Consider the following 26,097-nt stretch of genomic DNA (forward strand, 5'->3'; position numbering starts at 1 on the left):
ATGAGAAACCAGACCTGAAATCACCTGGGGCAGCGGTCAGGCAGATTCATCAAGATAAAGACTGCCAGAAGGACCAGGGTCTCTTCGCTCAACCAGCTGCTGGCTAAAATGGTCAAGGGGCGGAGAAGAGAGCTTTCTGGACTCCTTCACTTGGATGGGGCCTCATGCTCTGTGACACCAAAACCTGCTGGTGAAGTCTTAACACAGGCTACGCACAGACTGAGAGAAAATCAGAAATGTTAAGACTGACTGGATTAAGGTGGAAGTTTGGGTGAAAACTGGAATGTTTAAACAGGCTTACCCGAATGGTTTATGGGAATAAATAGTATGTCTAAATGGGGAACCCCCCCCCGAAGTAAAACAGAAGGCATGTCAACGGCCCTTGATGTTAACTGGACACGCTAAACGGGAGTAAGACTGCTCGAGCCCACGCTGCGTTGTAGACCAGAAGCTGGCGCCTGTACAACAGACTGTACAAAGCTCTATGTGGCGCACAGACTGGGGCTACAGCAAAAGCCTGTGAGCACCTCTCAGTGACAACCACTGGGATGCTGGCCTAGAGAATTTCCATTTTAGAGGCCATTCCTAGCCTGCCATCGGACGTTAGTCTAAACTGCCCCTATCACTGAAAGACATAAAATAACTCTGAAACCCAAGAAACCCATGATGTCTTGGGTGATGTCAGAAAGACACTCTAATGAAGAAGGCAGTGCACAGAAGAGCTCCCTGACAAAATGGACACTGTTTACACAAGATCTTGTTACAAGGAGAAGGCAAGGAGGAGATACCACCAGGAGCTTCTTTTCCCAGAGGACTGACTCTGGAACTCAGTGAGGAGCTGCCAGAATTTACTGTCACTTGGACAGTCTAGACTCCTGTCAACTGACCAACAAAGAGCTGCTTGGTTTATGGATGACAGTTCCAAGGTGAACGGCGACCACTCTGATCAAAAAAGGTAAACCCAGATGGGCTCGGTGGGCTGACCTGTGTGCTGCTCTAGCAGTGAGGGAGGCACTGAACCATGGGAAAAGACCATACGCTTGGGTTTTTATGGACTCAGGGATAGTGGAAAACTGGACTATTAGCAGCATGCCTGTATGGAGTGCAGTCATATGGAAATCACCCTGGGAATTTACGGGCCACATTAAAATAGAGTGTGTTGATGCCCGACAGAAGAACCCCCTTCCAGGTTTGGGAAGTGACTGTAACCACCAAGTGGACTCCTTTTTCGTGCACTCCTGTGAAGTGCAGTTGGGTCCATGAAACGAGTGGAGACGGGGGCGCTGCAGGAATGCGGAGATGGGCTGAATCTAGACACAACACCTTTACACGCTCTGAGGCACAAACTGCCAACAAGAATTGTTTTGTCTGCCAGCAAGAGAGACAGAGGCTGTAGACGGCTGTGGGGAGGACCCCCAAGGGGGAACGCCCTACTGTAGACATGCAGCAGGCAAGGAGGCTGCCCTGGAGAGATGCCAGCAGCCCCGGCTGGGGGGCTGTGAATGGGCCCTACCAGGAACAGACCTTCGCACTGGGCTTTGCATACGAGGCAGGAGATGCAAATGCTTAAAATACTACCAGAGGCCTGGAACGGAAGGTACCCTACCACTGTGGGCCGCCAAGTCGCGCATCTTCAGGTTAAGGGACACAACACACTCATGGCACATGGTGTCCGGCAGTGGGAGAAGAGATGCCACATCAGATGGACACACGACGTTGCTTGTCATCCTCATAGTGATGGTTCAATAGAGAATTACAAGAGGCAGTTGAAACATCTGTTGTCTCAAATGGGTGACACAAAGGCACACGGGGCTGACTTACATGCCTTCATGAGCGTGTGCTCACACTCAACACTGGGGCCCCGAGGGCGGGTCCCCACTAGACAGATACTTCTGCTCTTCCGGTGGGTCCAGGGAAAGGGGAATAGAGATGGATGCTGGCATGATTACACTTTTTCCCAAGGAGGAAGGATGCTGGTATGTCAGTACACTTTTTATTTTCTTCCCTACATCAATTCAGCTGTCTTTCTCCTACTTGACGGAGGACCAGGACTACAGTTACAAGTGCCAGGAGCAGGGATGAGTCCCAAGAAACTGAAACTCTATTTTTAAATCTCTATTTCAGAATTCCTAAGAGCCCGATGGGGTGGACTGTGCCTTCACCCCATCCAGCAAAACTAGGGTGAACAGTGAGGCAGAACAGCCCAGCAGCTCTGTACTTCGGAACCTGAGCCCGGTATGAATGCTAGTGGACTGAGGGGCAGATACCTGCTACACTGGCATTGCTGCCTGCAATCTGAACCAGCACCACGGCCAGACCCAACGTCCCTTCCAAAGGAGGGGAAGTCTGGGTATAAATGGAAAGAAAGAGGAACAGTGGCTAAGGATAAAGAAATGAATAAGTGATTATGTAATAAGAGAAATCCAATATTACATTAACACCTTGAAAGGGGCTCAGAGCAAAAGATGACATTGCCTCTCAGCTCAATTATACCAGAAGCCTTGAAAGGGGGAAGCTATATATTGCTGCTTTTGGACCCTGACAAGAGGGAATGGAAGCCTGCAAACCTCAGTGGCCTGGCCCTGGGAGACATTTTCATACAACAGGATGATACACTGAACTAACCGGTAATGACTGAACGGGACAAGTAATGTGCCAGCAGCGTTGAACTGCTGGGGTTCTTTCGCTATTGTAAGGGATCATGGTCAAAGACCGGGGGGCGGCCTGTGGGATAATAAAAAATATGTGATCTCTGTCTCCAGCTAATGCTGATGACAGTGATGAGAACGATGACAGGGGAGGAATGGGAGGGAGAAGTGGGAGGAGAAAGAACAATCCGAAATAAACCATTAAAGACACTGAACTGGTACTTAAGATCTTCCCAACAAGGCCAAACAGTTTACAGACAAGTTACCTCAAATAGTTACAGACCAAATAATTACAACCTTAAATCAATCCTCTTCTACTTTATCTCCCAGAAAAAAATAGAATACTTTCCAATTCATTCTATGAAGCTAGAATAATCTTAATACCAAAAACCAGGCAAGAGGTACAAGGAACAAAAATTATAAGCCAAATCAATAAAAACATAGATGTAGAACTTCTAAGCAAAATGTAAGCAAACTAAACATCCCAGGAAGGCAGTAATACACCACGACCAACTCAGGCTTGTCTCAGGAATAACAGGGAGGAATGAAGACTTTTCACCTTATTAAATGATTTAAAAGGAGAAAAACACAATCTGACTTGATGCAAAAAGAGCATTCAATAAAATACAACATGCATTCATGATTTTTTTAAAACTCTGAACAAACTAGGAATAAAAGGAAACTCCTTTAACCTGGTAACAAGGTATTTACCGAGAACTGGAGCAAATGTTATACTTAGTACTGAAACATTAAAAGGATTCCTTTTAACATCGGGAAAAAGACAAAGATGCCTGCTGTTGTCCACTCCGTTCTCTGTTGCACGGGAGAGCCTCGTTAGTACTGCATGGCAAGGAAGAGAAAGAAAGGTGACAAGGACTGGAGGAGAACTAACAAAACCGTCATTATTTGCACATTACCATCTACTTTACTGTTACAAAACTATACTGAGAGACGTTAAAGAAAGACCTTATAAATGCAGAGATATTTCACTTTCATGAAAGGGAGACTCAATATTCTAAATATGTTAATTGTCCCAAAACTGGATTCAATGAAATTTTAATAAGAAGAAGGTGGTGAAGAGAACTGCCCTATAAGAAACCATTACTTTAAAGCTTTAATAATCACACAACAGCATGGTTTACTACAGGGACAGAAAAATTGGCAGAAGAAATGGAAAGCCCCGAAATATATAAAGGACCTTCACATACAGGAACTTCCATGACAGAAATGGCCTGCAGATCAGAGGGAGGGAGAGTGGTCTATTCAGTCCCTCGTGCTAGAACAACCAGTTACAGATATTTCCAAAATACTAAATTTGATCTCTTCCTCACAACATAAACAAAAATCAATTTCTTGCAGACAAAGGCCTTAAATAGTAAATGTAACTTTAAAACATTTAGGAAAAAAATGCAGACTATTTTTATGTACTCAGAATAGAGAAGGATTTTTTAAATAGAATAGAAAGTTCAGTCATCAGTTAAAAGATCAGTAAATTGGAATTTATGAATATTAAGAGTATCTTAATTCATCAAAAGACCCCTAAAAGGAAACAAAGGGCCACAAATTGGAAGGAGAGAGGTGCCACTCATATAACTGACCAAGGATCCGTGTCTTGAATATATAATGAAAGCTTGTTAAGAAATATGTCTTAATATTTAAGTTTTTGCTTATCACAAAATAAAACTAGTAGTATAAAAACACTGGCCTAAGCTGCTCAATTTCTAACTCTCTTAGGATATAGGTCAGGTCATGGGAACCCACCTTCTGCCATCAAAATATCAAATTTGCTTTTATAATTTATAAATTCCATAACCAACAAGTTAGAATGTTTAGCAACCTGTGTTAGCATGACTAGCAACCTGTGTTTAGGTTTCCAACTTCTTCAAGAAAACTTCAAGCAGCTCCTGCCTTCTGACAAGGTTAATTCATGCACAACTTGCAGAGGGAGAGGAAGGCAAGGAGTACTGTGAAGGCCCACAGGCAGGTGTGCAGCGTGGGCTGTGGGTAACTGCTTATTTCCATTGTGAACAAAGGAGGTAAGCAAGGCCCCAAAATATTCCTGAGACTTTAATTACTGGTACCAACAGTCAGAGGCTGGTGTTTAAATTCCTCTCTTTTATTCCTCCCCTATTCCTTTGAACAGATGATCAGACTCCAATACTCCCACTGTCTTGCTCCAGGTATTTCTCGGCGGCAAAAGAACAGTGTTCTTTTCTGACCTGGGGTCCTAGAAAAGAGCCTTTACCTCTTGGGTTCATTCTCTACTTAAAATTTCTAGCTAGTTACCACTGCAAAGTGACTGTGATGTACACATTCTCTGAATAACAGATTGGATCGCTTTAAATGGGCTGTGGACCAGAATTTTTAATCAGTTTAGAAGGACATTTTTATCACTGAAATTCAACTATTTTGATTCGCTTTGGGTTTTCATGGTAATTGTTCAAGGCAAATGTTTTTAAATTTTATGGCATCAGTGAACAAAAAATGAAATATCAGATGTTATTAAAACCCCTGAACACAGTCAGGAAAAATGAAGAAGGGCACCAGAGTACAAATCAACATAACAGCTCTCTTATTTCAGTCATTTAAATGAAATGTCTTTTTCTAACAGAAGAGATATTGTCACTGTTAAAATCTGCATTTACACAGATACTCTACAATTATTTAACATGGTACCTTTACAAAAGACCTTCAGAGGTGAATTTATAATTTAAAAATAAATATTGAGACAGAGAAGGAGAGGTTAAGTGCAGTGCCCTCTACAGTTAACATGTGGATAACTGTGCTGTCCACGTGTGTTAACGTGTGGTTGCTCTGGAGAAAGACTGATCCGAGCCTGTTCTCAGCTCTACCCCATTACCTAATAGCTGTGTGATCCTGTGTATGTTACTAAGCTTCCCTGAGCCTCCATTTCCTCCTTCATAAAAGCATGGCCCGTAGTAACTCACTGATGAGAGGATTAAATGTAGGGGGAGAAAATCCAAAGTGCATAAGGCATTTTAGTAGTATAATTCCTAATATAAAGTGATTTCCATGAATGGTTAGAAAATTACTTCATGGGGCGCTTTTTTTTTTTTTTTTTTTTGTATGACACTTAAGAAAACATATGTAGCGTTCTGCAATCTCAGGATTCACTCTTGTTCTTGGCATAAGACCAAGTTACCAAAAACTACTCATGTGAGTACAAAACATGCTCATAAATACTCATTAACTTGAAACTGAAATAAGTAGGTAGATGTTAATTAACTCTAACTTTTCAACAGACTCCATAAACCAAATGGGATAAGCTAATCAAACGGAGCAGAAAGATAAAACAGCTCAGGACAGACCAAGCAGTGAGACATACAGTGCTACTTAAAACAGGAAGTGTGATAATGAAGGGGTTTTTTTCCTTTAAAAAGCATGACATTTAGTGTCAGAGAACATGTATTACGTTCTCAACCCTGAAACAAATGCCTTGACTGTTTAACAAGGTTATACTTTAAACGCGGTAATATGCTGGACCCTCACAACTTAAGATCTGCATAACTTACAGAGGGCTAATGTAGGACTAATAAAGCAAATCACAATCACAACAACATGGGCTGTCATTCAGTCAGCAATGGTGCCCTAAGTACCGTGTGCAGGCTTTCTTATTTAACTTTCACAATAAATCAGTGAGAGAGGAAGGAAAAAATCTGTTACCCCCGGAAAGATGAACTGACACTCAGGAAAATTACTAACTTGTTCATGGCTACAGTTAGTAAGTGACAGAACAGAGATGTGAACTCATGACTGTTACCACTCCAAACACCAATATTCTTTCTGGCCCAAATTGCTTCTCTAGGCAGAACATAAGGAAACAGAACTCAATGACCAGAAAGATCCCTTGTAAATGTAGGATCTAAAATTATTTTTACTAATAAGCTGTTACACCTGAGGGTTATTAACCTCCAGGCCCCTGCCCCTCCCAGCAACTCTCTGACCCCTACCCACTTCAGGGAAAAAAGCAAGAAAGAAAGACATGGAAAGGAAAAGAGAATTACTTAAAGTTAAATATTTCAGATACAAAAGAGCGACCTGCAGGTAATAACCTGCACTAAGAAAGCGAGGGAAAGTGAGTGAGAATTTAGGAAAGAATTTAGATTAGTCATTAGACAAGAACTCCTAACAACAAAACTGAGACACTGGAACACATTATCAGACAACATTATGTAGGATAAACTGAAGAAAATACAACCTCGTGAAGGGCTGTCAACACACAAACAGTGTCAACACACACACAAGATGGGGAAGTACAAATATAGCCTGCTTGGCTCAGCCCCATTTATAATTTAAAATAGAAAAAAAAAAAAAAAGGAAACTGGTAACACAGCCTGACAGCAGCAGTCAGGAGACCGCACTATTCTGCCAGCCTAAACGCAAGGTAGCAGAACACTAGCCCAAATATCAGCGCCACATTTCTCAAACGACCCATCAGTGCACAGGTACCGTTTCACATTGTCCTTCAATCCACTGTCCATTAAGACATCTCTATCTGCTCTGCAAACTCGTTTTCAGGCTGGAACCAGTACTCCAGTCTAGACTCAACGTGAGTCACAGTGGATGCGCTAGTAAAATAAAACTCAAATTGTGTTGGTTTCTTAAGGGTGTTTTGGGATAATTTTGAATGAAAAATATCACAAAGATCATTTCCTTCTGGGATTAAAAAACAAACAGAAAAGCCCTACTACGTAACTTTAGTGGGACTGCTGGACCTCGGAGAATCGTGCCTGTTCCACACGCCTGTCTGTGCCCCTTCTCCCGCTAAACGTGAAATTACCCGCAGGCAGAGATCCAAAGCCAACTGCCTTAGGGAGCTGCAGAGTCAACATTCTGTGTGTCCCTTTCCAATATCAGCTGAGTTTTGATGTGAACCTTTACTAATCTGTAAAAAAAATAAGAAGTCTACATGTTCCTGGTAGGTAGAGGATTCTCTCAGTTTCACTATAAAAACAAATGTTTCGTTTATGATGATTATGTATTATCAGGGGAAAAAATGGCTTTTTCCATTAAAAAATAGACACACTCAAGTTATCCAAGTCAACGCTTTTATATTCCTTCCCTTTTCCCTCCACAGCCACTGCCGCCCAAAGAGAAGTAACCCCTCAGCCTCTGGTCCTGCCCAAACCCACTCCTTTCACACAGAACAGAACAGACTTCTGACCACGAATTACTTGGTTTGAATAATATACCCCGTGGAAATACAGTAGCTGGAGCATAAGTACCTGCTGTGGGGAGACCTCAAGTCTAGGGCAGACCTACCTTGTGAGTAGAGAAGGATCTGCATCTCTAAGAGAACACAGGTGAACACCTGCACCAGGTTCTCCAGCCCCAGGAGCTCAAAGGCCTCCCGCAGAGGGTAATCGGAGAGGGGGAGCTCACTGGGCCCCGGCCTCTGGCAGATGATGGGTTCATAAACACCGTAAAACTTCAGCGATCTCCCTGGAGGTGGAAGGGGCACCTCGTAGAGAATATTATGGATGTAGCTCTCCAGCGGCAGGGGTGGTGGCTGCTGTGAGGTAACGGCCTTGTAGAGCTGGATAAGGAATTTCTTGCAGGCCTGCATGAAAGGCAGTGGTGTGATCAAACAGATACTTTTGGAAACATACAGGGTGTCTCTGCTGATGTCATAGGAGTTGTATCGCTGGAGTTTCAAAAGGGAAGTGGTGTCGCCCTCGTCAGCGCTGCTGGCCAGCGAGTCCATGCTGCAGGACGACGAGGCGTACACGCTGCTGTAGTGCTCCGCGTTGTGCATCTGGTACAGCGTCTGCATCGCCGTGCAGATCTGCTTGCTTGTGACTTCTTCATAGAAGGTGAGAACGAAACCGTAGGTGCGAGAACCGTCTTCCCGGGTGATTATAAATGAGTGGAACTGGGGATCTTTATTGTCAGTTTGTGTTCTGAACGACAGCCCTTTAGGCATGCATAGCTGGAGGGGAAAGAGAGCACAAGCATCAGAACGCGCACACAAACAACTTCAGACCAGAAAGAAATGTCTGCGAGCCTCCACCTGGGCCTGGGACCTCCGGCAAGTCACCTAACGTCTCTAAGTCTCAGTCTCTTTATCCGTGACATTTGCTGCATCAATGACTTGAAGACAAAATATGCAAGGGCACTTTATAAATATTTCATATTTAAGGACTATTTTGGGAGTAACGATAATGTTTCAGAGGAATATGTAAACAGGTGAAGGCTCATTTGATAAATGGAAAAAAGTTAAACACAGAATAATAAAATTAGCATCATTTTTGCTGTTTTGAACGATATGATACTCTATCAGAAAAATAAACTTTGAAAATTGGAATGACTTTTTATTGACTGTAGCAGCAGAGTAGAAACAAGACATTTTAGATTATTTCCAGTAGAGATTATGCCTTTGGTCTTGGGAACTACCCAGGATTGAGTCAAACTTGGCAATAAAATTACATAATTACATGAAGAGTTAAAAATGCTATATTTAAGGTACTTAAAAGGCATAAGAAATTAGAATTGATTCCTTCAAACACTTTAAATAAAAGAAATAAAATAAATTACAGAAAACTTGAAATGGACTAAGGAAAACAGAACTTGTAATTCATAATCATTATTAATTTTCTTACTATTTCTTTCTCCTTTAGTATTACAATATGCTTTCTGCATAGAAATAATTTTACCATACATTACTATATTACATTTTTCTTTTTCTTTTTTTTCTTCCAGATTTAACAGTTGATCAGGAGTAAAATTTAGAAGTTCTCCCAAATCCAGATTACCAAGAAACTGTAATTCACTTTAAAAGTTACATGTCCTTCCTCCAAACCGTGAACAAGCACTTACTAAGTGTCTTTCTGAGCGAGGCCCTGTGACGGTGGGATAATGGTGAGAGAGACACAGCTCCCGCTCCCCCGGAGCTTCCAGTCCGGTAAGGATGACGGATGATTAAAAATCATAAAGTAGGGGAAGTGCTGTGACAGAGTGAATACAGGCTGCTGCGGGAAAGACACAGCAGGGGGACATAAATGAGAAAGGAGGGAGCTACTGGGGGCAAAATAAAGGACGTCCAAGTGGAAACCTGAGGATAAGTACAGGTGCTCGTGAGATAAGGAGAAGGCAGAGGGGACACGTGCAAAAGCCCAGAAGAGGGAATACGCAGTCTGGAGGGACTGAAACCCATTCGTGGTGGGGGCCGTGAGAGAGAGCGCAGGAGACATTAGAGACGAGACTGTGAAGGGCCCCGGTGAGTCATGCCAGGCGTCTGAGGAGGACAAGGGGAAGCCTCTGAAGGGCTTTTACAGAAACAGATGTGCCTCTTAAGACATGAGCCTTCAGGCATGCAAGGGTGGTGGCTTTCACAGGGGTTCCAAGGAGGTAGAAGGGCTGCTCCGAGTCTTAGAGTTTTCTCTGGTGCTCCTCTCTCTCACCGCATCATCCAGTCCATCAACAAAGATCATCAGTTCTACTTTCAAAAACACATTCAGAAGCAAATGACTTCTTCCTATCTTACAACTCTTACTACTCTAATCTAAGCCACATTCTTCTCTCGCCTGGATGACTACTACTATCCTCCTAACCAGTCTCCCTGCCTTTGTCCTTGTCGCCTGTATCTGCTCCCCCGTATGGTAGCCAAAGTCATCCTTAAAATGTATGTTAGATCTTGCCATTCTTCCCAAAACCCTCCTGTGGTCTTTCATTTTGCTAACAGCTGAAATCGTTACCCTGAAAGGTCCCTGGGAGGCACCCCCTGACGTGGCCCCAGCAACTTCTCTGCCCGCATCCCCCGCTGCTCTTCAGCTCTGCTCCAGCACCGCCGGCCACACTGCTGTTCTGCGAGCACACCTATCAACCTCTTGCTGCAATCCGCTCTTCCTCCTGGCTGGAACTAGCTTCCTTGACCCACACAGTTCATTCCCAGTGGAAGGCTGTATTTTCTTAAAAAATGGCTTCAAAAAAATTTCTAGTGTCACGTGCTCTTCCAGAACCTTGCCACTCTCCCACCGAGAAGCTGGGGGCCTGCTCACAGCGCCTACACCCGGGCCCCACAGGTCTGCTTTGTGAAGCATCAGGTGATAAACATCTCCGGCCAGCCAGTCTTAGTCACAACTACTCCGCTCGGCTCTACCACTGTGGCGTGAAAGCAGCCACTGACAACATGAGGAATGAGCATGACTTTGTTCCAGTAAGACTTTATTTATAAATTGGGCAGTCAACTGTATTTGACCTAAGGGCCATGATCCTGCCCAGCCCTGGCCTCGTCAAGAAAAATGCAACAGAAGTAGCAAGTGACAGTGAGTGACTTTTGAGGCAAGGCTTTATAAAAAAAGGCAATACAGCCTCCCCGTGCCCCTCTGGTCACACACCCTGAGAACCCTGAGCCAGCATGTAAGAGGTCTGGCTAACCTGAAGCTGCTGTCCTAGACCCACCTCGTGGTGGGACCACAGAGGCAGCCCCAGCTACGTTTCTAGCCCAGAAGACAGGCCCTGCGTGAGCGGGCCGCAGAGCTCCCAGTCCTCAGCTTCTGCACCACCCTGACACCTCACAGAGCAGAGTGGGGCTCCCCCGTAAACTTCACACAAATTGCAGGTCTGTAAGCAAAATAATAATTTTGCTGTTTTAAATTCAGAGACTACAGTCCCTAGGCCAAAGCCAATCTGCCACATGCTTTTGCAAATAAAATTTTATTGGAACACAATCACGCCCATCCTTTTTTTTTTGGAGGGGGGAGGTAATTAAGTTTATTTATTTGATGAAGTACTAGGAATTGAACCTAGGACCTTGTGCGTGCTAAGCATGCACTCTACCACTGAGCTGTCCTCCCCCAATCATGCCCATCCGTTTAAGCACTGGCCATGGCTGCTTTTGCCCTTCACTGCGACAGAAACTGTAAGGCCCACAACGCTCAACTATTTACTCTCTGGTCCTTTGTGGAAAAACCTGCCAGTCTGTGTTTCACACAACTTAAGTAACATTGGGATGGTCTGTCATGTGGCTACAGATACCAAAAAACTCCTTTACTTCCTGCAAGTCTCCATGTGAATATTACCTTCCTGTACCTTTCTGTAAAAAATGGTGTTTTCATCCTGTAATTGCCATTGAAATGTCACTTCTCTAGAAAGTCTGTATTGAATGAAGCAACTAAAATCTTGCACCACAGTAAACATATGTATACTGACAAACATTAGTGGATTCTCTAGTTTTGTTTGAGCTCTAGATTGCAAACTATGCAAGGACTAGTAACAGCCCTAACCGTTCAAGAGGACCACACGTGGAACAATATACTATCTGGGGCCATAATCAATGTTGATAAAGCTGAAAAGCAAAAACTGTGAAGCTCAGCATAAGTAACCCAATGAAAACGACTTTATATTTCATATCACTTAATATGAGACTCGGAAAGAGTGAAGGTAGCTTTACTTAATTGTTATTATATATGCATGTTGACAAGAATTAAATTACTGTGTATATTTGGGCAGAATAAAATACAGATTTATCTTATGATAAATCCATGAATGCCTGGATTTGCTAAGGACAAAACCTGCTTCTTCCTAATCTTGGGAATAAAAGGCTATGGCAGGGGATTTGCAAAATTATGCCTTCACATTAAGGCTGCTTTCATCAGAACAAGTCAATAAGATCTTCTGCTGATATTATGAATGAAAACTCATCTGACATACTTCCTATAATCAATGAAGGTTGCAGGAAGGATGATTTGAATAGACTTGCTCCAGGCTAAGCTCAAACTTGCATAGCACAGTGCAAGGCACACTAAGTGTTTGTTGAATGAATGAATGAATGAATGAACAAGAAAATCAGAAACTACAGCTTGAGGTACAGGATCAGACAGAGCTCACCTCCTGACCCAGCCTTTAGTTCTCTTTTTACATCAAGCAGGCACTACAGAGACAGTGACCTCCAAAGTCAACATAAAGACTTAGTTTAATTGACAGGCGTTCCTGACATCATAAACCACAAAATTACAGCTCAAACTGTTTTTGAACACCTGCCAAATATTCCCTTAAGGGTCTGTAGCTTTCTTTAGCACGCATTCAAACATTTACAGGAAGAGCTTGCCAAAAGTTGTGCTCAACATGAAGAATAACTTTCTATGCTACAGATAACAGATGTAAGAATTCTTAAATTCTCTTCCTACAAATCAAAAAAAGTAAGAATTCTATTTCTAATCCAGGAACCATAAATTGGAAAATGCTATTGTTTTTTCATTTTTAAAAGTGAGAATCGCATGCATTGAAGTTTATTTTTATAATCTTAAGCTATAAATCAAGACGTGCTCACCATGGCATTCAACGACATCTTGTTATCCCTTAATACTGTTGTTTGCTAACAATCCTCTCCCCATCGGACTCTCCCACAACAGCTAAAAATTTAGAGTGGTCACTGCTGATCAGATTGTCGCTGGCAATCAGATTACGCTAGCAAAGTGAGCCCATAACGCTGTGTACATCTCCTGACTCCTGACTTGAGAGACCAAATGTCCTTATTACCTCTCTGGGCTCTTTCAGGCAGTCTGGCTAGAATTTTAACAACTCTTTTTTCTATTTTCTATAGTTCTATCTATGACTCCCATTCCTTCTCTCTTACTATACAAACAAAAGGTATTCAAAAACCTTCCAATGAGTTGCTCAGTTTACCCTTCCTTCCTTCTTTTCTAATAAACATTTATTTTACATCATTTGTTGTATTAGATCTTGGTAATTCAAAAGACAAATAAGAAAATAGTCCCATATTTTAGGGAGCTCACAGCCAAATAGAAAGAGAGAGAGATAAGCCAACACTTACAATATAATGTGATCACTACTGCTAAAGAGTGTGTTCAAGGTGCTGCAGGAATAGAGAAGAGAGAACATCTAACAATTCCTGCTTTACAGATGGTTGTGCAGTGGAGGTGACACCTGAATACACAAAGATGGGACAGGGAAGTCCTGTAAGCAAGCATACATTCCCTCATTTATCAATGATTCGAACCTCTGCCATGTGCAAAGCTAGGGATATGCAATGCATGAGAGAGTGTTCCTGTCCTAATGGTACTTACATTATAGCAGGAGACGCTACATAATTAATCAATTCATTCCAAATATGATAGTGCTACACAAAGGTACAAGGTGCCAAGAGAACCTACGGGGACCTGACTGAATGTTGGAAGGGTGATGGAGGGATGGAGGGCGATGGTCAGGGACGGCCCCTCTGAGGACATGTTTAAAGTGAAACCCAGAGGGTCAACATGAAGAATTCACCAGGAGGAGGGCAAGTGGAAGAGCCCCCTAGGGAGTGAGGCAAATGCAGAAGCAGAAGCTCCAGAGTGAAGAACGGACAGGGCAGGAAAGGAGACCAGTTAGACAGTCACTGCAGGAGTCCGGGGGCGCGCCTGGTGCTTTGGCCTAAGGCGGGTGAGCAGAAGCAGAGAGAAGACAGATAACTGACTGCTTATGGGAGAGGGGGAGAAGGTGGGAACCTTCAAGGATGATGCTAGATTTTTGGCTTAGGCAGCCAGGAAGATGGCTGCACCACTCTGACCAAGACTGGTGGGAAGACGGTGGGTTCAGTTTTGGAAATGCTGAGTTTGAGATGCCAGTGTAACAGTCTATCTACGATGCTAACAAAACAAACAGGCTCTCTCAGGAACAGCTGGATCGAAGCCCCTTTCCTAGGTTTTACTGTGAGGCACGAACTTACAGCTGGGGCAAAACGAGGGCTTACTTTCATTCTAATATCAACTCTGTGGATGTAACTGAGGGTCACCCACTTCAAATTCAAACACTTGCTTAGTTTGTAATAAGTATACGGTGCTCTTTTTCCTCTGAGTTTTGCAAGATGAATCTGAACAGGTTTTTTTCAGCCAATCTTTTATGTTTTACTCTCTGGTCATCATTCCACTCCACACTTCTCTGTGATCGAAGTAAACAGTAAACTGTAAACTCTGGGTTTTATAGATTATAAAGAGCTATATAATAGTTATTATGCTTGTAATTACCTGAAATAACATATATCAGATGTTTCATTTAGGACATATGAACAAACTAGAAACTCTAGACTTCACAGAACTTGCTTAAAAAGATACTGACTATATTTTCTTCCTAACAAGTTATCCTAGATTCACTACATTCTGAAGGATCTCTACCAGAACCTTACTTACATAGACAGTCATGGATGCCAATATGCAGATTTCCTTAAAGGAATCTGAAATCGGGGTGGAGGGAGACAGGGGAGCTTCAGCTCCATGTGCAATGCTTTGTTGATTTTAAGAGGAAAGGTATGGATCTGAAGCAACTTTGTCAAATGTTGACATGTGTTAGTTCTGGGTGGTAAGTTTATGATTGTTGTTCTGTTCTGTTTTATGATACTTCCATTTTTTTCCCCACAAAAATTTCTGAATCCACAACCAAAAGAGATGTAAAAGTAATTAATTCAGAAACAATTTCTAATGTCACATATCTGTGTTCTAATACATGTGCATTGCGCTCATACACAAGAATTTTTTTTATTTAACAAATTGCATTGCTTTGGGGTACTTCATTTGTGTGAAATTAATGAACCTTATTCAAAGTTCCACTTTGTTAGAGGAATGACTGACATTACAGAAGGTGGTAACTTACTGGAATAGGGTTTTGCTAAAGGCAAGGACAAAGCCTTATACCTTTAGGTGGGAATAAATTATAGCTTCATACAAATGCACTTACTAATAAATCAAAGAGGAAATTAAGGGCAGTAAATCTATGACCCAAATGCAGACTAGTTTAACGGGATGCTTTTCAGAGATTTTCAAGGAGTACTAAGCAAAGCTGTTTAGATTTGCAGCAATAAATAAAATGCTGTATGGTGCTTAAGCGTCAAAACACAAGCCTGCGTGTTTATTCCTCGGAGGGAAACTTTCTGCTCGTACAAAATAACTCACAGACAACAGGTAAAGAAAATATCAAAGACAGATCAAGGAAGCTTTAAGTATGAATGTTATGCAGAAAGAGGCAAAAGCTATCACAGATAGCTTACTATTAATCCATCCAAATGATTAAAAGAGATAAAATATATCAAATATGGCATTTTGTTCCAAATGACTATGGATTCATATTGTAGTAAGAATCTAGTTTTGCACACCATTCTGATTCCTCACAGGACAATTTATACTTTGAAATATCTTACTAATTAAATAAGATTAAGTTTTATAATCTATTTACATTCTTCTCCATTTTCCCATTGCTTCATTTAGATCCTCTTCTCTTTAATATCTTTCCATAAATTTGCTGGCATAAGCAGCTGATAAATTATTTTTTGTCACTGCTATGTGCTGACTATTTTAGTCAGAAGCTTGCTGGCGGCTCCTCCAACTCTCACCAACGTACCTGACGGCTGTGTTCTACTTCGTATCCAAAGTACGAGGCTGGGCCCCACAGGGCTAACTTCCCGGAAAACGGCATCTCTGATTATTTGGGGTATATTGTTGCACACTGGGTAACAGTTTAGAAAAAATAACTACACTGTGCTCTGCAAAGAATCAAAGTCTAAGAGCCAAGTGCCTTAGGCATCCGCCCTCACAGGAAGTACCATGATACTCCCCCCTTGGAGCATGCCCAGACTGCAGCGGGTTTGCTGTGATACAGAACATCACACAGGGTCTAATGTGACTCGTATCATTCCGGCACAGGCCAAAACCAGATTATATAGTCTCCTTGGGGAAGGCAGCATGCACTTGGGAAAAAAGCTAGAGAGTAAACATGATCCATATTTAACCTCTGGGACTTCCTGTACAACTCTGGGCAAGTACCTTCACCTCTGTAAAACGTGGGTAAGAATTCTCACTGGGCACACGTAAGCATGGATGTGAAAGTAACATACAGGAAGTATCCAGCAGGCGTCTACTGCGTATTAATTTTCTTCCCTTAGTATCACACCATAATGGGGCCTTGTGGCTCTACCTTTAAAACACTCAAAAAGAGCCTCACGTACCAGTGTCTCAGTCCACCTTTAATCCTTTCTGTGCCTGCCATGCCTGACCTCTGACCTGCTCACTTTGAGGCCCCCTCATTTTTGTAATCACAGAGTACATGGAGGTACAAAATATTATTCAGGCTTCTAAGCACGATCCTTCCTAAATGACCTGAAAATTATGATCTACTGTCATTTCTAAGAACCTCTAAAGGGACTTACAATCACCACTGGTAACTCATTACATTTCAAATTCCTTATAAACAAATTCCTACTAATGTCTAAATGATGCACTGAAGGTCCTTTCTCACCTCTGTGAGCATGATAAAGCACAGCCCCATCATACAACAGGCCTTGAAGCATGAAACCTGTAACCATGCTCCTTCCACCAGGCTCCTCCTCTCCAGGCAAACAAAATAACATCACTGTTTATCAAAGGATCTGTGTACTAATTAGCACAAATTCACCACACAGCTTAATAGCAGGGAAAGAAAATGGGCTTTGAGGGTCTGTCGTGTACACTTATGAGCTCTGGGTACCACAAGCAAGTTGCTTAGCCTCTCTGAGCTTCACTTTCTGCATCTGTAAAATGAGGATAATATTACCTTACAAAAATGTTTAAAGAGTTAAATGAAATAATGTAGAAGTTCAAAATATAGTCACTACTGTCACCGTAAAATAAAAAGTAGGCTGAAGAGGAAAAGAGTAAACACATACCATGTTTACTGCATCTTGATCAAAAGGGTTCCATTCTATATTCTGAGGGTAGTGGGCCAGAACTTTGGATTTGAATGTTCTTCTCAAAGGACTCTGGTCAAAATTTTCACCTACAACAGATAATTAATAATTAGTTAATATCTAGAACGTTCTCAAAAGCACGTCATAGTTTTATTTTTATTTTGTAGACAAACTGATTGATAATGTTGAAACCTGATTCCATTTCTATCTCTAACAGTCTGAGCTATTATATTTCAGTGGACAACCGGACAGGAACTGTTAATAAGAGATACGCATTTAAAATTTCAGAATCTGAACTTTAAAATCCTGGCTAGACAAATGATACTAAAAATCAAGGTGTGCTAAACCAATCCGTGCTGTAACCTAATTACTGTCCTCATTTCAGTATGCGGTGATTAAAAAAAATCTATTTAAAAACATTTAATTCACTAAAGAAACATCCTGAATTCAGCTAACTGTACTTCTTGAGATCCCCAAATTTTGTACATGGATAGTAGACCCAATGCTGCAGTGCCCAAAGGAGGCAACTTTGCTTGAATTCCCACAACAATCTCTGTTAAACGTGACTGCAGCTCCATGCTTTTACAAATAATAGAATTAACGGAACCAGAGACATCATTATCGAGTTGCCTTGTTTAGTAGACAGAACACATTAAACACACTAACCTCTGAAAAGAAACAAGCTATTCTAAGTCAAATTCGTCCCCCACCTGTTAAAATTCTGGAAAGGTAAAAGTAGGCTTTTTTTTCTGATGATTATATGTAAGAAAATCCAGTAATAACTGTCAATTCAGTTCCTTATCTCCTTGACTAAATTAACTCCCATGAGATCTGTTACCCCCAAATGCCTTACTTTCATAAAATATTTTAATGTGGCTGGATCTTAAATTCTCAGTGTCAAAAGGCTGAGATTGAGAAATTAGAAAGATCTTAGGAGTACAAGATCTTGTGGTAGCTCACAGCGAAAAAAAAAATGTGACAATACATGTATGTTCATGTATAACTGAAAAACTGTGCTCTACCCTGGAATTTGATACAACATTGTAAAATGACTATAACTCAATAAAAAATGTTAAATAAAAAGAAGAAGATCTTAGGAGCAATATCATTCTCTCTGCTGTTTTTTCTACTTTTTAAATTCTAATCAAGTGCAAAACACGAGCTGCTGTATTAAGAGATAAATGCCACTTACTGGTATTTGTGCAAGTGAAAATATCATAGAGCAACTCATGAGTCACACTTTGACATCTAGTTAACTCAGTTCCCATCTCTGGGAAAAATACAAAGGATGGGTACTAAAACACCTTTCAGTGCAAAATTTAACAGATCACAGAAGAAGGGAAAAGTCACAATGCAAAATCTTGCTGGAGACTGCAATATAAAATACACAGGAGCTTTTCTGAATGAAAGCACGTAATTTAAATAGATTTGCTGCAGCAGCTAACCTATTACTTCTAATTTAAGTCCTTGGCCAATGATCATTTTCCTTTGGATGCCCCTTACTTCTTCAGGAAAGCACTTCATCCCTTTATCTTTCTACCCCATACTCTCATCTTCTAAGAATCAGATCGAGTACAGAGCTTCCACTTCTAGAAGAGAAACTGTCAAAGGCACCCCCCTCTAAGGAAAGCCTATCAATTTCTGCACCATGCTTCTAGGGCATATGAACATATGAACATTGAAAAGTCAATGGAAAATGTGAAACAATCCATGGGTCACTGTATCTGATGAAAGGAGTCCGAGTTCAGCATGGTAGATTTCAGGAAAGGTAAATGGTATCTTTAAGTTGATACGAGATTCTCATGCAATACTAAGAATTTTTAGATTATTCATTTCTTCGTTAAAAAAAAATAGGTTACTTCTCACTTCACTTTAAGTCAAAGGAAAAAGCAAAACAGACATTCTCTCCTGGTTCTAAGGTTTATGCTGCATACTGTGCTAGTGACACAGCAGCAGGATATCCTCAGATTACACCCAGCCATCAAGACACTCCTCTTCGCCCACCCTCGGATACCAAAAATGGTTACTCTATCATTCATAAATGTAAGTGAAACGTGAAATACTGCAGGGGCAGAAGAAATAGCACATGACGCAGGATATAACTCCCTGCAACACTTACCTTTTAGTGAATTCCTGCCTGCGTTTGCTTAAAATAGTAACGTTATCTTCATTCATATATCAAGTTATTAATGGGACAGAAGGTAAGTCAGGAAAGTCATGACAGTGCCATTTTCAACACAATGGTTCTGTTAACTACAGAACACCGCACCCTCCTGAGGCACAACGAATCAACCAGGAGAGAGAGAAGGGAAACCACCTCCACAGAGAAAGGATTTCACAAAGACAAAAACCCACGAAACAGAAATATAAATCTAACAAAAGAAAAACAGAGCCACCACCATCATCATCATCATCACCACCACCGCCACCGCCACCACCACTTATTAGGCTGCTTTAAAAGGGGGGAAGATCATTGCTATATACACAGCTGTCTTGGCAAATATTATTTTGAAGAAAATTTAGAGAAGAACTAAGTAGAAATTCTGATAACACTGTTAAGGATTTAGCAGTGAGTGGATGCAGCTACTTCTACCAGTACCAGTCAAAAAAGAGAATCTTGGAGATGCCTTTCGGAGATGTGAGACAGGGGAACAACCTAATCTTTGCATTTTGAACTCACATTTTATAAACCTCTAACTTGTAATTTACTGCTGGGACTTAGGAAGAAAACTGAATCAGCCTAAGAATATGGATTCCCAGGAAATGGAAATTATATAATATCCTTTACTTAACTTAAAATCTGCCTTTTAAACATTATCCTGAAATAAACAAGGATTATGAGTTTGTGCAAATATTAATATTTCCCATGACAACTACATGTAGACTTAATTCCAAATAATATTGCCAAGTAACCTCCTACTAAACTGAAGCTGCAATTAAGCCTTTTCTCCCAAGAAAATAGGACATATCTGCCAAGAGAGCTTAAAGACTAATGAATAATTTTTTTCAAGGCTTTGATGTAAATGAGGTCTTTACAAAAATTAAGATGCAAATGACAGAACAGAAATATAATACCTATTTTTTTTTTTGCCTAAAAAAACTGAATAAAGAAACAATTGTGATAGGCTTGGGGTGAATTAAAATAATAATTTCTAACACCTCAAATTTTGTTTTTATTTTTACCTGAAGTCGTATTTGTAGCATCTTGGCTCTTGCCATGACGATCTGCTTCTAGCCATTGGTACAAAACTACATAATGTAACAGAAACAAAAAAAGCTTTATGAACAAAGAAACACAAACAAACATAAAAGCAAAAATGACTTTGAAGAATGGAAAACGAGAATAAAAAAACTTAAACAAAAGCAATCGAACGTGAGACAATATCAACGGAACATAGCTTAACACCAATAGTATGTAGCTTAAAAGCTATTAGTAATAAGAAAGCAAAGAGATAAGGAACTGTATTTTAATGTAATAAGTGAAGAGCTATTTAAACATTTTTTAACAGTTATTCATATGGGAAAAAGCAAACATTCTTTTTTTAATGCTAATTTGAAGAGAAATATCAGGAGAAAGCTAATGCTTCTGTATAGTCAGATGTAAAAAAGTATGACGGTAGGACTAAAAGACCAACTATGAAAATTGCACCCCAACCTCTGCACGCCTATCAGAATGTCTGAGGTTGACAAAACTGACTATACCAATGCTGATGAGTGCGCAAAGAGACAGAACTCTCATAAGCTGCTGGTGGTAATGCAAAGCGGTACAGCCACCTGGGACCCACTCCTGAAGTCCTAAGTGGTCATTTCTCTAGCTCAGTGAGTGGTGTGACTATCCACCCAGTGGCTCAAGCCGGACAGCTAGGGTCATCTTTGACTCTTATTACCCACAGCCAATAAACCTACCCAGTTCTCTCCATCCCCACTGTCACTGCTCTAGTCCAATCCAATGCCATCTCCCACCTGAACTATTATAAATGTCATCACTGTTCTGCCTCCAGGCTTACCCCTCACCAACTCCATGATGCAGCCAAAAAATCTTTCTAAATACAAATCTGGTATTACTACTCTTCAAAACCCTCCAACAGAGCTTCATTATCCTAAGGTTAAATCTCGAATTCCTTAATAAAGCTTCAAAATTTTCACAATCTTGACTGCTTATATCTTAACTCTTTCTGCAGGATTTTCCATATCCTTTGTATTCTGTACTCCAGCCACGCAGAAATTACTAATTGTTCACCGTTATGTACTGTGCTCTCTCAAATTAACCAACTTTTATACTTGCTGTCTGCCACAAAGTTTTCTTTCAGCATACACACACACACACACACACACACACACACACACACACACACACACACACACACATATATATATATACACACACACACACATAAAAACTTAAAATAAATAATTAATTAATTTTAAAAAGAAGTGCACAGTTGGGAAAGAAGGATCTCTAACCACACAAGCTGCAGTTTGATAGCCTTAATCTCATTAATGGTTGTATTCAGACAGTTCATTTCCCATAGAAACAATGTTATAAGGTGGTAAAGTCTCCCCATCTCCCAGCTCTAAACTAGCAGGGGTAAAATACCTAATGACCCAGGACAGGGATCTGGGACAGTCAGAGCGGGGAGAGGATCGGGAGCTCTCAAATTCTCAGCTGATGCAGGACTAGGGGGCAAAACACACAGCCTGGGAGTCAGAGGAGACGTCACTGTGCCTTTCTGTCTCATACTGGCTTCTCTGTATTTGCCTTTTCTTTCCTCTTCCTGTATCTCTCCTTCTGACCCTCAGCTAATTACTCTGCCCCTGTGGGGGGAAGGAGGGGGTCCTTCTCTCAACTTGGCCTTGAGACTGGGGTGAGAAGCCTGGGTTCCCAGGAGAGGATCTCTGGGCTGGCTCTGCACGAAAGGAAGGGGAAAGGACCCGATAAACTGTGGCTCTGGAAGTCAGAGACCTCTTGGGTTCAGGGCTCTCATGACATAGTTCATCTCACTTCCTCATCCAGGCTGCAGATCCGTCTACCAGAGATGGCTCTGCAAATTTTTTAGAAAATAACTTCTTCGGAAATGAGTAATTCATAACATGCTAGACTTGAATAGTCTTTAAAAGACTATACAGCCCATCTATGCCCTTCATCACTTAGAGTAAGCGAATCTTTTGAGTGACTTTTAGTCAGCTTTTAGTACAGTATACCACCTTACCTGTTCAAACTAAAAATCACCTGAATTCCACACTCACTGCATCCTACTCAACTAGCATAGCCAGTTTTCAATTTTTTCTCTTCTCTTTTTTACCCATTTTGCTTCACGCTGTGCTAATTTAACCTCATCTTGGCAAACAAGAAAACGGTCCGCGCTTGGCAGACTCCAGCCGCAGCAACTGCAGCTGGCCTGTGTGCAAACCAATTCTGTTCACTCTTCATCCTGGCAGGGAGCTCTGCCCTAGAATTGTTTGGGGACTAATCAGCATTAAACCTGTGTCAGAAGGGTTGCTGAGCGGCCCTGGAGCGAGGCCGCGGTAACAAGGCTGCTCAGGGAAGGGATTAGGACAAGCGCAGCAGCTGTGTACAAATCTACGCGAGGAGCTCTGCTTCTGACAGATAAACCAGGGCTCAGCTTCCTTCTGTGCCTTGGCACTTCTGTCGAGTTGACTTGGAAAGAGGATATGGAGAGAAGAGAGATGCACCAAATCCAGTGTAGTTCTTCCTTTCTGGGATGATCGGTGCTCGGTGACTAGCCAGAAAATCTTGCTTCAGATGGTAGCAAATGGGAAAGAAACAGTAAATGCATCCTTTGCCAGTCTCTGTGGCTGAAAGCACTGCATGGCTGTCCTCTGGGTACCTAGTGAGTTAGATGGCATGGTTCTCCACAGGATGAGCCGAGAAAAAAGAAACAGGAGACGTGCCTGAGATCCAGAATAGATATAAACCAACTCTAACTTAGTCTAAAACCTTTAAGAATTCCTCAACATCAAATGATCAAATATTGGAGTATTATTTTTTTCTACTCATGCGCTGGATTCAGTCTACACCTCTCAGTGTATCACATTCATTTTGTACTAGAATATGAATGAGAATGAAGTATACTCAATCTTTCAATCCTTTAAGCTAGATAAACACTGCTTAATAACTTCACAAGTACCCACCAAAGAAGGCTGCTAGGCTTCCGAACATACCACCAGATCTGTGGGGTTGGTACAGAAGCCAAAAAGGGGCAGACCATTTTTGTCTGATCACAGATAATTTTTGAACATATGGTTGCTTTTTCTGTGTCTGCTCACATAATTCTCATTAAATGACTAGGAAATAAGTAACTGCAACAGATGCGCATGTAAAGACTGAGGGGTTTTTTTATAACAGCTTTACTGAGATATATTTCATATACCCTCACATTCACCCTTTTAAAGTATACAATTCCATGGTTTGGGGTTTATTCACTGACTTGTACAACCATCACCATTATCTAATTCTACAACATTCCATCACTTCAAAAAGAAACTCTGTACCCACCAGTAGACAGTGTTTTTGATACAACAGTCATCCCTGTTTGCTAGGAGTGTCTGTTACCTGTGAGGACATTTCTTGGCCTTTGTCAATTGGAACATGGCAAAAAAAAAAAAAAAATTCTAGAGTGTTCAGACAACACCTAAAAAGTCTCAAAAAATGTTTTTCAAATAAACTTCTTCTCTAGACCAGTCTCATCCATGCACCAGCTTTGGTACTTCATTGCAGAAATAATTTATTTGCAGAAGAGTGAATAAATGTTACCCAACTATGGATTTCAAAATGCATTCTGACCTCATCTGCAAAAGCCAGCTTCCTGCAGATACTCTGCGTTGAAAGTCTTATTAATAAAAATAAAATTAATTTATTAATAAAAATACAGTCTTACAGAACTTATCAACCTTATTTCCTAAATATATGAAAACAATTTTACATTATCACAGTTTCCAGACACCTACTATGAATTAAAATCAACTACTTTCTAATCAAACAGCTAGCATAAGTTAGGCAAGCAACTGAACTGAAATAAATTCAGTCAGCAATGAAAAAAGTAAAAATATAACGCGAGCCACATATGTAATTTAAAATTTTCTAGTAGCCAGTCTTAAAATAGTAAAAAAAAAAAAAAAAAGAACAGGAAAAAAGTTAATTGTGATGATATATTTTATTTAACCCAATGTATTCAAAATATTGCTTCAACTTTTAATCAATTCACATTTTACTGAGATACCAAGTCTTTGAGATCTGCTGTGTATTTGCACCTGCAGCACATAGCATTTTGGAACAGTCAAGTTTCAAATGCTCAGTAGCCAGTGTGGCCAAGTGGCTCCCGTACTCAGCAGCACAGCATTCCATTACTGAAGTTGGTCTCTCTTTCAATTCATCATAAGGGTTGCCTTAGTTTAGGTATCAGGGTCTCTTGCCCAGAGCACTGGGAGACTCCTAACTGGCCTCCTTGTCAATCTGGCCTCTACACTGTTGCCAAAATGATCTCAATAGGCTAACGTGCTAGTCTGATCATTACAATCCTCTGCTCAAAATCCTTCAGCGGCCCTTTAAGGCTGAATAAAGATCCAAATTCCTTAGCTTATACTGCGAACTTCTATCTGGCCCCTGACACCTCTCCAGCCCTACTTGTGACTTTTCCTCTTCTGTCCCACGTTAGCTACGGTAAAGTACCTGCCATCTCATTCTTACCCCATTTCTGCCTTTCCAAATACTTCCACTCGACACGAGACATCCTCCCCTCAACCTCTGCCAACTTAGAAATCTGCTCCCAGTTCAGTGACACGTTCGCAGGGGACGGCTCCCCACTTCCCGCCAGGGAACATCAGATGCACCCCTCTCAGCTCCCTTCCTCTGCATCCATCATGCTGTGCATTTGGAGTCAAATCTTATGAGAGTCTGGCTCTACTGTGATCATTAAAGCTGAAATCAGGGTCAAATTACTTCCAAAAACTTATTAAGATATCATGGCCTTATTGGGAACTGAAATTTGTTGTACTCAGCAGCCCTAAATGTACTTTCCTCAGGGAGTTAGGCAGGTCTCCATTTCATAGATGAAGGAAATATCAAGTAAGTTATGACCGGTATTAAACTTTAATTAGTAAGGTTACAAACATTATTCCTGGTCTGCCCAATAATCCCCAGCACTGCTTTTCCAACATATTCTTAAAAAAAAATCGCTGGGACACCACCACCTAAGGAGGTTCTCTCCCTTTAACCCTCTTGCTGTATTCCAGCCTACGCCAGTCTCATCATTAAGATGGCTGTTGGAATGATCAGTTCTTCTGGCCAAAGTATTTCTCTTTCCTCACGGATAGGTCTCCTGCTTCACCCATCCCTCCACCCCTTTTTAGGTCAAGGTGGGTGACAGTTAATTCTTGAGACTATTGTAGGTATGTAAGGGAGACTATAGCAAAATTTTTACAACATCTTTAGATCTCTAATGACTTACTACATCTGTTCAGTTCTTACCTGATCCCAGTAAAGCAACAACGACAAAAATAGCTAAATACCTTTCCACTTTGGGAGGGGTGGGGGAGCAGGGCCGGTAAGTAGCCTACAATTTCAAGTCTACTGCAGAGGCCTCAGCCCTCAGGACAACCTGTGTGCCGTCATTCTGCAGGCATAGAAAGGCACCAGGAGAGGTTAGCGCAGGCCCACAGTCCCTGCTCCCAGGGGAAGAGCTGCTCTCAGACATGGAACGGGTCTGTGAAGCCCCCAAGCCCTGGGATGAGGGGACCAATGTGGCAGTTCCCTGA

At 41.4% G+C, this 26,097-nt stretch overlaps 1 protein-coding gene across 6 annotated transcripts in view; it reads right to left on the reverse strand.

Moving 5' to 3' along the window:
- Positions 1–26,097, reverse strand: part of DENND5B (DENN domain containing 5B) — a 157,214-nt gene that overhangs the window by 80,947 nt on the left and 50,170 nt on the right. For 3 of the 6 annotated variants that reach the window (XM_074357616.1, XM_074357618.1, XM_074357621.1), the window contains exons 2-4: positions 20,506–20,571; positions 17,302–17,411; positions 7,932–8,598 (exon numbers count right to left, since the gene is read on the reverse strand). In XM_074357616.1, the coding sequence (XP_074213717.1) occupies positions 7,932–8,598; positions 17,302–17,411; positions 20,506–20,571 (843 nt within the window). Of the gene's footprint in view, positions 1–7,931; positions 8,599–17,301; positions 17,412–20,505; positions 20,572–23,016; positions 24,394–26,097 lie in introns of those variants that run through there. The other 3 variants (XM_074357617.1, XM_074357620.1, XM_074357622.1) reach the window with 2 other exon arrangements.

The sequence above is a fragment of the Camelus bactrianus genome, chromosome 34, assembly GCF_048773025.1.
Source record: "Camelus bactrianus isolate YW-2024 breed Bactrian camel chromosome 34, ASM4877302v1, whole genome shotgun sequence".
NCBI lineage: Eukaryota > Metazoa > Chordata > Mammalia > Artiodactyla > Camelidae > Camelus > Camelus bactrianus.